At 44.1% G+C, this 14,477-nt stretch overlaps 2 protein-coding genes across 18 annotated transcripts in view; one reads left to right on the forward strand and one right to left on the reverse strand.

Annotated features, from left to right (window-relative positions):
• LOC138738581 (uncharacterized) overlaps positions 1-7,550 on the reverse strand; it is a 73,238-nt gene extending 65,688 nt beyond the window's left edge. For 12 of the 15 annotated variants that reach the window (XM_069889062.1, XM_069889058.1, XM_069889055.1 and 9 more), the window contains exon 1: positions 5,311-7,550. In XM_069889062.1, coding sequence (XP_069745163.1) covers positions 6,243-7,154 — 912 coding nt within the window. In that variant the 5' untranslated portion in view covers positions 7,155-7,550 and the 3' untranslated portion in view covers positions 5,311-6,242. The remainder of the gene's footprint in view (positions 1-5,310) is intronic. The other 3 variants (XM_069889067.1, XM_069889066.1, XM_069889065.1) reach the window with 3 other exon arrangements.
• cxadr (CXADR Ig-like cell adhesion molecule) overlaps positions 6,822-14,477 on the forward strand; it is an 87,500-nt gene continuing 79,844 nt past the window's right edge. For 2 of the 3 annotated variants that reach the window (XR_011341609.1, XM_069889053.1), the window contains exon 1: positions 6,823-7,500. Coding sequence is in view for 2 of the 3 variants with exons in the window: in XM_069889053.1 (XP_069745154.1) it covers positions 7,446-7,500 (55 nt within the window). In the remaining variant the exon portion in view is untranslated. Of the gene's footprint in view, positions 7,501-14,477 lie in introns of all 3 variants that reach the window. The other variant, XM_069889054.1, reaches the window with a different exon arrangement.

Below are 14,477 nucleotides of genomic sequence, written 5' to 3' on the forward strand. Positions count from 1 at the left end.
GCAATGCCTTTCAGCGCCAGCGATTCAGGACGTAAGTACAAACTCCTTACAGACAGTGCGGGACTTGAACCCCAGTCCTGATTGTGCCAGATTCAACCTTTACAATGCCATTGATTGGGAATCAGGGTTCGAGTCCCACACGGTCTGTGAGGAATTTGAACGAACGGTACAGATTCAAAATGTGCCAGACCACAGGAGTTCCCGGATAATAGACGTTCAACCTATATTCTCAACATTTCACCTACAAAGGCCTCCCATTTACCAAACACACCTTACCCAATAAACAACCTGTCTGGATCTGGACTTGCCAGATTCTTTCTGATACCACCAAAATTGGCCTTTCGTTAATGCACATCATGAAGTGTTGGAGCCCCAGCATCAACCCCTGTGGCACAATCGCCAACCAGAGAAACCAGTTTTTCTTCAGGACTGGAAGGTGTCAGGGCAGAAGGTGTGAAAGGTGGAGAGACACATCACAGAAATTGATGATGGTGTATATAAGTCTATTCACAAGGTCCCCCGTTCAGAACGTCATGAGGCATGGGATTCATGGAACCTTGGCTGTGTGGATTCAGAATTGGCTTCCCTTCAGAAAGCAGAGGAAAGTAGTAGATGGAAAGTATTCTGCCTGGAGGTCAGTGACTAGTGGAATTCCACAGGGATCTGTTCCGGGACCCCTGCTCTTGTGATTTTATAAATGACTTAGATGAAGAAGTGGAAGGATCATCAGTAAGTTTACAGATGATAGAAAGGTTGGAGGAGTTGTGGATCATGTTGATGGTTGTTGTAGGTTGCCACAGGATATAGAAAGGATGTGGAGATGGGTGGAGAAGTTGCTGATGGAGTTCAATCTGAATAGGTATAAAATTATGCACTTTTGAGTGTCAAACGAAGGCAGGGTATTTTTAATGGTAGAATTCTTAACAGTGTGGAAGAACAGAGAGTTCTTGAGGTCCAAGTCCATAGCTCCGTTAATGATGCATGCAGGTTGATAGATAGTTCAGAAGGCTTATGGTATGCAGGCCTTCAATAATTGGGGAATTGAGGTAAAGACTCAAGACGTAATGTTGCAGCTCAATTAAACTTTGGTTGGACCACAATTGGAATATTGTGTTCATTTCTGGTCACCTCATTATAGAAAGGATGTGGAAGCTCTGAAGAGGATGCAGAGGAGATTTACCAGGATGTTGCATGGATTGGAAATGTATCTTATAAGGCAAGGTTAGCAGAGCTAGGACTTTTCTCTTTGGAGCGATGATAGATGAGAGGAGACTTAATAGAAGTCTATATGATTATGAAAGGCATAAATAAGATGGATAGCCAGTACTTTTTTCGCAGGGTAGGAGTGGCAAATACCAAAAGACATCTGTATGAAGTGAGTGGAGGAAAGTTTAGAAGCAATGTCAGGGGCAAGATTCTTTTTTACACAGAAAGTAGTGGGTGCCTGGAATGTATTACCGAGGTGGTGGTGGTGGAGGCTGGAGAAATGAGGGCATTTAAAAGATTCTAAGAAAGATTCAGGAGGAAGTCAGGGGAACACAACCCAGTCCTCATCAAGGGCTCAGTGGAGTGGGTCAAGAACTTCAAATTCTTGGGTGTCAACATCTCCAGGAATCTGTCCTGGAGCCTCCATGTCAATGTAATCATGAAGAAGACACACCAGCGGTGATACTTTGTGAGGTGTCTGAGGAGATTCAGTATGTTACTGAAGCCTCTTGTAAATGTCTACAAGTGTAATGTGGAGAGCATTCTGGCTGGTTTCATCACTGCCTGGTATGGATGTGCCAACTCTCAGGACAAGAAAAAAACTCCAGAGGATTGTAAACTCAGCCAGGGACATCACAGACACTAGACTTCACTCCATCAAGGACATCTATGAGGTAGTGCCTTAAGAAAGCAGCCCCTATCCTCAAAGACCCCCACCACCCAAGCCATGCCCTCTTCACTCTGCTAACACCAAGTTACAGGTCCCTAAAGATGAGCACTCAGTGGCATAAGGACAGCTTCTTCCCCGCTGACATCAGATTCTTGAATAATCAACGAACCAAAGACACTGCCTTACTTTTTGTGCGCTATTTTATTGTTGTAAGGTGGTTTATATAAATGTTTGCACTATAATTCTGCTGCAAAGCACCGAATTTCGAGACATGTTCATGACAATAAATTCTGATTCTGACGTGGATGTACGAAAAATGCAGGGTTATGGGTGTGGGTGTAAAATAGGGTTGGTTTAGATTGTTGAGAAGGTTTATGTGGGTTGGCACAACATCATGAGCCGAAGGGCTGAACTATGAATACATGGTACAGTGCGAAGGGTTCTTCTGTGATTAACTCTACCCCAGACCTGGGCAATGTACAGCCCCCAGGCCACATCCAGCCCATTGGCTGTCCCTGACCAGCCTGCGTAAGGTTAATCGGAAATTAGAAAATAAAACTTAAATAACTTTACCCAAGAGACACAAGAACTACTAGCTCAAAAAATAGATACAATGGAAAACCATAACAGAAGAAATAACATAAAGATAGTGGGCCTTAAGGAAGATGAAGAAGGCAAGAATATGAGGGAGTTTATAAAAGAGTGGATCCCTAAGACCCTAGGATGTCCAGAACTACAGCATGAAATGGAAATAGAAAGGGCACATAGAGTATTGGCCTCTAAACCACAACCACAACAAAAACCAAGATCTATTGTAGTAAAATTCCTAAGATATACTACAAGAGAAAAGGTACTGGAGAAGACAATGGAAAAAGTAAGAGAGGGCAACAAACCACTGGAGTATAAAGGGCAAAAATTCTTCATTTATCCAGATATAAGTTTTGAACTCCTAAAGAAGAGAAAAGAGTTCAATACAGCAAAGGCGATTTTATGGAAGAAAGGGTATAAATTTATACTAAAGCATCCAGCGGTATTGAAAATATTTATTCCAGGACAACAAAACAGACTATTCTCGGATCCAGAAGAAGCACGAAAATTTGCAGAACAATTACAAAAATAGACTGAGGGAGGAAGACGGGTAATGAGATTTAAAATGATCACGACTGATATGTATGTGGGTAAAGACAAAAATAGACTGAGGGATGAAGACGGGTAATGAGAGTAAAAATGATCACGATTGATATGTATGCAGGTAAAGAGGTATAAGAGTGAATAGAGACAATGAGCATACATGAATGTATCTGTACTTAGAGGAAAATATAGATAGTATAGACAAGAATTAATAAGGGAAGGTAATGGAATAGAGAGAATAAGGAGGGAATTAAAAGAGGGACCGTTGTGACATATGAAAAGTGAAATCTTTTCTGGGGGAGGCGGGGTGGGGGGAAATAGCGGTCACTGCAAAATCAGTTGACGCTTGCGAGTGGATTCGCAAATCCAAATGGAGAGGGGAGATGTGGTTGTCCGACAAGGGATAAAGGACAACTCAGGAGGTGAAGGGGAGATTGGGGATAAATAAGATAGAAATAGGAGAATAAGGAAAATGTTAGATGTTGTAGGAATGTTGTCTTATAAAGAGTTGAAAATAAGAAAACAGAAATGGAAAAGGAGGAAAGGTAATGATGGAAAAACGGAAAGAGAAGATAAACAAAATATAAAAGGGCTACGCTGAACTATATGTCTTTAAATATTAATGGAATACATAACCAAATTAAAAGGAAGAAACTACCAAATTTAAATGAATAAATGTATTCCATTAGAAAAAATAACATATTGGTTAAGAAATAATATTGAAATATTCGAACAAGTATAGGAGCCTTACATTAAATACAATAGCGAAAACCTACCGGGGACAAACATTACCTAAGTTGATGGAAGGAGAAGGAAAGAAAAGAATGGACTCAGTAGAATTTCTGGTGTAATTTTGTTGAATGACAACATTGTCTGACTGGCTTAATGCAACCTAGATTGTATACCTAAAATGGATGAGAGGGGGGGGTGGGGGGGGGGGTTTGGGAGGAAAGGGGGGGGGGAGAAAAAGTCACTGTATATGTGTGAAAAAGAAATAGTGTATATCATGGCTAATGTGATTTATGGTGTGAAAAATAAAAAAATTTAAAAAAAAAAACTTTACCCCATGCATGGATTTTTAATCGCTTTTATTTTGAAGGTGTCTTTTTTGCGCAAGTTATGTACGTATGTATACATGTGTAATAGCCTACGTCTATAAATCCATGCATGCGCACACCTTTACCTTTACTCATTTTACGAGTTTACGAGTATTAGCCCACAAAAATGTCCACTCATGCTAAAAAAAGAAAGATTGATGCAGAATGCAGATTTTTTAACAAAACATGGACTACTAAGTATTTATTTACCGAAGTCAGAGGTAAAGCTGTGTGTTTAGTTTGTGGAGAGCAGATCGCCGTGTTTAAGGACTACAGTTTGAATCGCCATTTGGAGACTAAACTTGTGGATAAATACAAAAACCTGACTGATGCTGAACGGACACGGACATCTGAAGCTTTGCTAGTTAAGCTGCAAAAGCAACAAGGCTTTTTTACCAAGCTTCACACATCCAGGGATGCAGCAGCCAACACCAGCTTTGTGATATCCTACAAAAATCACTAAAAACAGTAAGTCATTCTCTGAGGGGGAGTTCATCAAAGAGTGTTTGGTGGACTCTGCAGATCTAATATGCCCCAAGAAAAAAGAAGCACTGTGACACAAAGGATTGAGGACATCCCAGGAAATCTGGAGCTTCAGCTGCAAAATAAAGTGGACAATATTGATTTTTTTCTCCTTGGCTTTGGACGAGACCCATGATATCCGTGACACAGTCCAGTTACTCATCTTTGTCCATGGGATAACAAAGGACTTTAAGATTATGGAGGAGCTGACGGCAATGCAGTCAACAAAAGGGACGACGACGGGGAGTGATTTGTTCAGAGATAAATGCATGCCTGGACAAGCTGGGACTGAAATGGAACAGACGGGCAGGTGTCACAACGGATGGTTATCCAAATCTAACGGGGAAAAACGTCGGCCTTTTGTAACGGATGCAAGATAGAATGACTGAAATCAACTGAGATTGGTATTCTTACATTGTATCATACATCAGAATGTGTTGGGTAAGTCAGTGCGAATACTTAACCATGTTATTGATGTTGTAACTAAAATAGTTAACTTCATCAAGGCACGAGCATTAAATCACAGAAAGTTTGTTGCACTCATGGAGGAGCTTGAGATTGAACATGGTGACATAGGCTACCACACAACTGTAAGATGGCTCAGCCTGGGCAAAGTTCTGAAAAGAGTTTGGGACCTGAAAGCAGAGATTCAAGAATTTTATGAGAAGAAAGGCAAAGACATACCAGAGTGCTCAGATGGGAACTGGATGGCAGATCTTGCATTTGTTGTTGATGTGACTGCCTTGATGAATGACCCAAATACCAAACTGCAACGAAGGGGCCTTTTTGTTCCTGAAATGTACACCCTGGTGAAGGCTTTCAGGAGAAAGTTGCAATTTCTTTCAAGCCAACTGGAGAGCAACGCTCTCACTCACATGCAAACCCTGAAAGAAGTCATACCATCAGCTGATCACCTCCGCAGGTACTCATCCATGTTAGGAGCACTGCATGATGAGTTTTCAAGATGATTTGAAGACTTCAAAACAGTTGAGGATGAAATGCACATGATTTCCTCTCCCTTTACCTGCAGCCGATGATGTTCAGTTGGAACTCATTGACCTGCAATGTGATATGACACTGGTAGAGCACTTTAAGTCAGTATCACTGCTGGATTTTTACTCTTCTCTCAAGGAGGAGAACTTTCCACACCTGAGGCGGCTCAGAGGATGTTGGTTCTCTTTGGATCTACCTACATATGTGAACAAACATTCTCAGTGATGAAGTTTAAGAAATCCAGGTGCAGATCCTCTCTCACTGATGATCATCTGTCAACTGTCCTTCGCATATCCACCTCAGACATTCAGCCTGACTTCGATGCACTCATTCAAGCCCAACAGAGACGAGATTTCTCTCACTGAACAAGAAAAAAGAACTGAAAAAAAAACCAATGGACTACAAGCAAAATGGTAATAAAAATTTGTATAAAGCTGATCGAATGATGGTCTTTCAAAAATGGTACATTTCTGAACATGCACATTTTGTTAACAATTGTTTGGGGTAATTTTGATTGAAGAAATGATATTTTTTCCATTGCTTAATCATCACATTTACTCTTACCAGTCCCATCTTGTCAAAACAATGCAATTTACTGCTTTTATAAAGAGATAGAACTAATATTAAGCATCATTTAGTTCAGCCAATTGGTCCAGCCCTCCACAATATTTTCTGTTTCTCATGTGGCCCCTTGGGAAAACGAATTGCCCACCTCTGCTCTTCCCTTCTCTGCTGCCATGTTCTTTTTCATTCCATTCCACCCACCTGGACTGGGGCAGTTCAGAGCCAGTGAAGCAGCGCGTCTTTGTTTGTGATGTGGATTGAGAGCCATGTCCAATGGGAACAGACCTTCTCTCCACCGTGTCCCGTGGGTACAGACCTTCTCTCCACCGTGTCCCGTGGGAACGGACCTTCTCTCCACCGTGTCCCGTGGGAACGGACCTTCTCTCCACCGTGTCCCGTGGGAACGGACCTTCTCTCCACCGTGTCCCGTGGGAACGGACCTTCTCTCCACCGTGTCCCGTGGGAACGGACCTTCTCTCCACCGTGTCCCGTGGGAACGGACCTTCTCTCCAACGTGTCCCGTGGGAACGGACCTTCTCTCCACCGTGTCCCGTGGGTACGGACCTTCTCTCCACCGTGTCCCGTGGGTACAGACCTTCTCTCCACCGTGTCCCGTGGGAACGGACCTTCTCTCCACCGTGTCCCGTGGGAACGGACCTTCTCTCCACCGTGTCCCGTGGGAACGGACCTTCTCTCCACCGTGTCCCGTGGGAACGGACCTTCTCTCCACCGTGTCCCGTGGGAACGGACCTTCTCTCCAACGTGTCCCGTGGGAACGGACCTTCTCTCCACCGTGTCCCGTGGGAACGGACCTTCTCTCCACCGTGTCCCGTGGGAACGGACCTTCTCTCCACCGTGTCCCGTGGGAACGGACCTTCTCTCCAACGTGTCCCGTGGGAACGGACCTTCTCTCCAACGTGTCCCGTGGAAACAGACCTTCTCTCTACTGTGCCCCGGTAGGAACAGACCATCTCTCCACCGTGCCCCGTGGGAACAGACCTTCTCTCCACCGTGTCCCATGGGAACAGATCTTCTCTCTACCGTGCCCCGGTGGGAATAGACCTTCTCTCCACCGTGTCCCGGTGGGAACAGACCTTCTCTCCACCGCCGGGGGGCAGGCAGCTCTGACACTTGGTCCGCTGGCCACACTCCCTCATTCCCGTCTTCCAAAGGACGCTCGGTACATCAGCTCCAACCCCCTGGAGGAGGAGTGACGACTGTGAGTTCGGTCGGTGGCAGAGAGCAGAGCCGGGAGACGGAGCATGGAGCGGAGCGCGGTGTTACTCCTGTGGGTGGTTATGCTCTACCCAGTGGCAGGTACGGGGAGAGTGGGGGAGCGGGCTGAGGGACGGGAAGGGGAAAGGGGGAGGGGGCGAGAAGCAGAGGGAAGACGAAAGGGGCAGTTAAACGGAAAGAAAAAACCTCGGGGAGATTCATCTCTTCACTTTCTTCTACCCCCTCTCCTCCTTGCGCCCTCCTCCTTGCGCCCCCTCCCCTCCTTGCCCCCTCCCTCCCTCCCTCCCCTCCTTGCCCCCTCCCTCCCTCCCTCCCCTCCTTGCCCCCTCCCTCCCTCCCTCCCCTCCTTGCCCCCTCCCTCCCTCCCTCCCCTCCTTGCCCCCTCCCTCCCTCCCTCCCCTCCTTGCCCCCTCCCTCCCCTCCTTGCCCCAGCTCCTCTCTTCCCTCCTCTTACCCTTTCACCTCTCCCTTTTTCCCCACTCTCTCGTTTCCATTCACCAGTCCCTCTCATTTTTTGTTGCCTCTCTCCTTCCCCATGTCTCTCACCCTTCCCACAGGATTCGAGCTTTTTAGTTTCCCCCCCCCCCCCCCTTCACCTTTTCTGGCTCTCTGTTAAACATATTCCATTTAATATAATCCTGCAATTCAGTGTGCAACAAGTTAACCCTATAATTTTGAAATTCATAAGTACTTTGTGATATGCAAGGAGTTCCCCCTAATTTTAGGGAAGAGTATCAATGCCTGAGCCCAGTTCTTTATTTTACAAACTTCTTTTTTTTTAATCTCTTTGCGAACTATTTCAATTTCCTTTTAACTCCTTGGTGTCTGTGGGTTGACCCATTTCACACCCTGTAAAAAAAAATCTGAAATAGTGAGGTGGGGGGCGATCTGATTTTAAAAATAATAATTTGTGTTTTGGCGATAGGCATTAGCGTCTGCATCTGGAAAATTCTTTCTAATTACTTCCCTTCCAAAAGAATATGGGGCTGTTGTTCGTGTTGAATTTGCAATACCTTGTCTTTTCTGCACACGAAACCAAACTGAAGAGATGATAGGATTTACATCTACTGCCTCTTTGCTTTTTTTTCTGGGGCTTCTGGCTGATTTTAAAGCCTGGGTGGGAGCTGGGATTAAAGTTAAAGCTCTGTTGTGTGGTGGGTGGGGGGATGGAAGGATGTGTGGAAGGCAGAGAGAGACTAGTCTGAATTAATTGTGGCATCAAGTTGTGGCTTTGGCTGTAAGATGTTTCCTTGTGCTTTGTTGCTACATGCTTGTTTTCCCAAACATTTCGAGAACCTTCCATGCTTTGTTATGCATTGATTGTAGGTAAAACAAGTTCCTGGTCAGCAAAATAGAATAGGGATCTATTGTTATGAACAAGTCATGAAATTCGGTGTTTTGCAGCAAACATTCATATTATAACCATCCTATGACATTACTATTTTAAAAAAAATTAAAGTAGCAGTGCACAAAAAGGAAGGTAATATTCATTGATTATTCAGGAATCTGATGGCAGTTGGGAAGAAGCTGTCCTTGTGGTCGCTGAGTGCTCATATTTAGGCTCCTGTACCTTTTTAGGCTCCTGTAGCAGAGTGAAGAGGCCATGGCCTGGGTGGTGTGGGTCCATGCATTTTTTTCAAACACCATCTCAGGGTGAGTTAACAACCCTCTTGAGTTTATTCTTGACCTGAGAGTTGGTGCCTCCATACCAGGCAGTGATGCAATCAGCCAGAATGCTCTCCAAGGTACACCTGTAGAGGTTTTTAGGAGTCTTTGAATATTGAATCTCTTCAGACACCTCACAAAGTATAGCCGCTGGTGAGCCGCCTTTGTGATTGCATCAGGACTCCAGGACAGATCCTCAGAGACATTAACAACCAGGAATTTGAAGTTCTTGACCCTCTCCAGTACTGAGTCCTTGACGAGGACTGGGGCACATTCCCCTGATTTCCAAGGTTGTTGTTACACTATTCAATGAGCTGATCTATCTCCCTCCTCCTGTACGCTTCCTCATTGCCGTTTGTGATTCTGCCAACAACTGTGGTGTCATCGCCAAACTCAGCATTGGAATTGTGCTTGGCCACACAGCCATGGGTGTATCATGAGTAGAACAGTGGGCTAAGTACGCATTCTTGTGGTGTGCCTGTGTTGTTGATTAGTGAGGAGGAGATGTTGTTTCCAATTCATACTAAAAGTCAAGGATCCAGTTGCAGAGCGGTACAGAGGCCTAGAGTTTGTAGCTTCTTGATCAACGCTGAGGGAATAATGATATTGAAGGCTGAGCTATAGTGGATGAAGAGCAACCGTATGTATGAATTGCTGCTTTCGAGGAGATGGAGTGGAGAGTGGAGAGACAGTAATATTGCATCTGCCGTGGAGTGACTGTGACGATAAATGGATTGCAGCGAGTCCCAATCTTTGCTTAGGTACGTAATAGTATTTACGTAGTATTATGAGTGAATCAGAACTTGGAATCAGAATTTATAGTCATGAACATGTCGCAAGATTTGTTGTTTTGCGGCAGCATCTCAAGTTCAAACATTGCTATAAATTAATTTTTTAACAATAAATAAATTAGTGTAAAAAGAAGAGAAAGTGAGGTCGTGTCTGTTGTTAATTGTCCATTTCAGAAATCTGATGGTGGAGGGGAAGAAGCTGTTTTTGTACCATTGGGTGTTCATCTTGTACCTCCTTCGTGATAGTAGCAGTCTGGAAGAGGATATGCCCTGGGTGGTGAGGGACCTTGAGGATAGAGACTGCTTTCTTGAGACACCATTTCTTGTAGGCGTCCTCAATGGAGTGAAGACGAATGCCTGTGATGACGCTGCCTGAGTTCCCGACTCTCTGTAGTCTTTTCATGTCCTGTGCATTGGCTCCTGGATATCATATAGCGATGAAACTAGTCAGAATGCTCTCCACGGTACACCTTCATAAATTTGCAAGTCTTTGGTGGCGTACCAAAGGCCAAGAATTTCATGGGAAGCAAGGAGAATATTGCCTTGGTTGTTCTTCACTTGTTCTTGATGAGTAATCCTTAATGTTGTGATGTGTACGAAGGTGGGTGATTAACCTCCTGTACCAGTACCCTTCCACTTCCCTTCCGAATAGTCTCCCTCTCCACTCCTCACACATTCTGCCCTGTTCCCTTTCACCTAAGGGCCCCCTCTGCTATCTTCTTTGCCCCTTTGTAAATATTATTTCACCTCTTTTAATATTGGTCCTTCTGCAGGATACCAACATGAAACATAGAACACTGCAGCGCAGTACAGGCCCTTCAGCCTCTATGTTGTGCTGACCCATATATTCCTCATAACCCTCCTGACCTCATAACCCTCTATTCTTCTTTCATCATGTGCCTGTCTAAGAGTGTCTTAAATGCCCCTAATGTTTCAGCCTCCACAACCATTCTTGGCAATGGATTCCAGGCACCCACAACTCTCTGTGTATATTTAAACAAAAACACCTGATGTTTCCACTAAACTTCCCTCCCTTCACTTTGTAGATAAGTCCTCAGGTGTTTGCTATTCCTGCCCTGGGAAAACAGGTGCTGGCTGTCCACACCATCTATGCCTCTCATAATCTTGTAGACATCTATCAAGTCTCCTCTCATGAAAAGTCCCAGCTATGCTAACCTTGCCTCATAGACATGTTTTCCAATCCAGTCAACATCTGTTAAATTTCCTCTGCACCCTCTCCATAGCTTCCACATCCTTCCTTTAATGAGGTGACCAGAACTGAACACAATACTCTAAATGTGGTTTTGCCAGAGATTTGTAGAGTTGCCACATCACCTCTCTACTCCTGAACTCAATCCCCCTATTTATGAAGCCCAGCATCCCATAGGCCTTCTTAACTATCCTAACCACCTGTGCGGCAACCTTGAGGGATGTATGGATTTGACCCCAAAGGTCCCTCTGTTCATCCACACTCATAAGTAACCAACAGTTAACCCTGTACTCATCCTTCTGGGTTTGTCTTTCCAAAATACATCACCTCACACTTATCCAGATTTAACTCCAACTGCAAATTTTCTACCCAACTCTTCATCCTGTCTATATCCTCTTGTAGTCTTCGACAACCTTCAGCTGCATCCACAACTCCTCCAACCTTTGTGTCATCTGCAAACTTACTGACCCATCCAAACTTACTGCCTCTTCAACAATCACAAAGAGCAGGGGTCCCAGAACAGATGCTTGCGGCACTGCACTAGTCACCAACCTCTAGGCAAAATACTTTCCTTCCATTACTACTCTGCTTTCTTCCTGCAAGCCAATTTTTTATCCACATAGCCAGGGTTCCACTGATCCCATACCTCATGACTTTCTGGATGAGTTGACTGACCATTTCTACCCGTGAATGCTGACTGATCCGTTGATTTCCTACACTGTGACGGGGGTGAGGATACTGTGACTTCAGTGGGTGCTGACTTTGCAAGAGTTGCTTTTCCTCTTTGCAACCTCCATTCTAGCTTTCACATTGGAATGCCAAGCTGGCCGATCCAGTGCTTGTGATCAATATTGAAACTCTGCAGGAGCATTCTTCGAGAGTAATGCAAAACCTGCTGATGCTGGAATCTTGTGTGAAGAAAGAGAACCTGGAGGAACTGAACAGGTCAGGCAGTATCCATGGGTAAAAATGCTCAGTCAAAAATTCAGGTTGGGATCCTATATCTCTATTAAGAGTCTGGGCCTGAAATGTTGACTGACCTGTTGAGCCCCTTCCTATTTTCACAGTTCTGAGAAAATCTTTGAATTCTTTTTTATGTCCATGATGTGTTCTGGACCCAGATAGACAGAGTACAGGGAATTCAACCCTTTAAAACCTTGGTTTAAGCTTAACTAAGAGAATTGAATTCAATAGCATTAAATTGCTTACTTTATGTGTACTAGGATACAGTGAGAAACTTTCTTTGCATGCTATTCAGGAGCATGGGTTGCAATTACATTTATTGCTTATTCATCCTGCATGTAGATCTTTCATCAGGGACCAAAACAAAAACTGCTGAAACCCCTCAACAGGGCAGGCAGAAACTGTTGACGTTTCAGATTGTTGTTGTTTCACTGGTCAGGAATCTAGTTGAGCAAGATGCAAGATTACCTTTTGGTGACTTAATTTCATGCTTGTTCAATACTTGAGCAGTGTATCACCATGCTGGATCAAGAGAGATGTGCAAGACTTGCAAAATGACATGGGTATTTTGGTTTCCAAAAGACTTGCATTTATGTAGCAACAGTCACATCCTTGAGTTTTGTGGCCTGTTAAATATAATTTTTGTCAGAGAGTTCCACACTACAGAAACAGGCTCTTTGGTCCAATTGTCCGCGCTGACCAAGTTAGTCCCATTTGCCTGCGTCTGCCCCATATCCGTCTAAACCAGTGGTTTTCAAACTGCTGCCCTAGACTCACATTCCACCATCCTATGGGAATCCCTATGCCATAAGTGCTCTGTGATTAGTAAGGGATTGCTTAAGGTGGTATGTGAGTGGAAAGAAAATGGTTTGAAAACCACTGTTTTAATGGTACCTAATGGGCTTGTTATGTGCACAGTTTCATAACTCCTAAGGAAATGGGCCATTGACAATTTTTCTCAAGCAAAATATTTCAGTAGCAATTGGGTCTGGAGCAGTGATTCTCAACCTTCCCTTCCCACTCACACACCACCTTAAGCAATCCCTTACTAATCACAGAGCACTTAAGGGCATAGGGATTGCTTAAGGTGGAATGTGAGTTTAGGGGGGCAGTTTGAAAACTACTGCTCTAAAGCTTCCCAATCCACCATAAATTTGTTATTTGAGGGGTGGGTTGGCAGAGATGAGGCTCCCCTGCATGAAAACATGGACTAAGGCAATTTACTGGTGCAAATGTTGTATAGTATAGTTAAACTCTGTGAAAGTTTCATCTGAGGACTTTGGTGTCAAACCATCGGATTTTCTTGCTCTTTGATATTAGTTCAATTAATACTTCATGCTTTTTTTTAAACCCTACCCTTTGCTGAGTTTAATCACCTGAGAGTTTCCCACAAGAGCAGTATCAAATCCACATGTGGACAAAACCCATTCCCTGCCTAAAGAGTGTTTGAATGCTCCTGTCAGGATACTCAGTGCCGTTCTCTATGCCTACACATCTTCCTGATACTGCTTTGTATCCTTGAAACTTGGCAGTGAAACAATTGGTTGACACCAACAATGGAATCTCACAAACCTGCTCAAGTGGTTCTGTTGCCTCACCCACCAAGAGAAGTAACATGAAAGGAATTTCTCATGTAACAATAAGAAAGGATGTGTTTGTCAGTGTTTGAAATACTTCCAGTGATTGGTGCAGTGAAGACGGATGCTGCACTTAATTAGGTCATTTATGTCTCAGGAAACATAGCTATGAAGAATTATTAATGAATTCAAAGGCTCTTCATTGTAGTAGAGACAAATATTTTCAGTTCAAAGTTCACATTTATTGTCAGAGTACATACACCACATCACGTACAACCCTGAGATTCTTTTTTCCTGCGGACCAGACAGAATTTCTACTTATTGATAACTGCAAACTGTACGCCACTAAGGGTACACGTACAAAAGAGAGAAACGGGAACAACAAAAGAATTGAAAGCAAACTGTAATGTAGAGGGAAAAAAATATTCAGCAATAAATAATGTTCAAAGTCAGAATCCTGAAATGAGTCTCTGAGTTTGTTGTTGAGGAGTCTGCTGGTGAAGGGGGAGCAGCTGTTCCTAAACCAGGTGTGAATCTTGTGGCACCTAGACCTCTTTCCTGATGTTAACTGTGAGAATGGAGCATGTGCTGGGTGGTGTGGATCCTTGATGACTGCTGCTGCTTTCCAACGACAACGTTCCCTGTAGATATTCTTGATGGTGGAGAGGGTCTTTGCCTGTGATGTACTGGGCTGCATCCACTACCTTTTGCAGGGTACCCTCCAGGGTATTAGTGCCCCCATACCAGGCTGTGATCCAGCCGGTCAGCATACTTTCCATCACACCTCTGGAGAAGTTTGCCATGGTTTTCGATGTCATGCTCCTGAGAAAGTAGAGGCGCTGATGTGTTTCT

The sequence above is a fragment of the Narcine bancroftii genome, chromosome 7, assembly GCF_036971445.1.
Source record: "Narcine bancroftii isolate sNarBan1 chromosome 7, sNarBan1.hap1, whole genome shotgun sequence".
NCBI classification, from domain to species: domain Eukaryota; kingdom Metazoa; phylum Chordata; class Chondrichthyes; order Torpediniformes; family Narcinidae; genus Narcine; species Narcine bancroftii.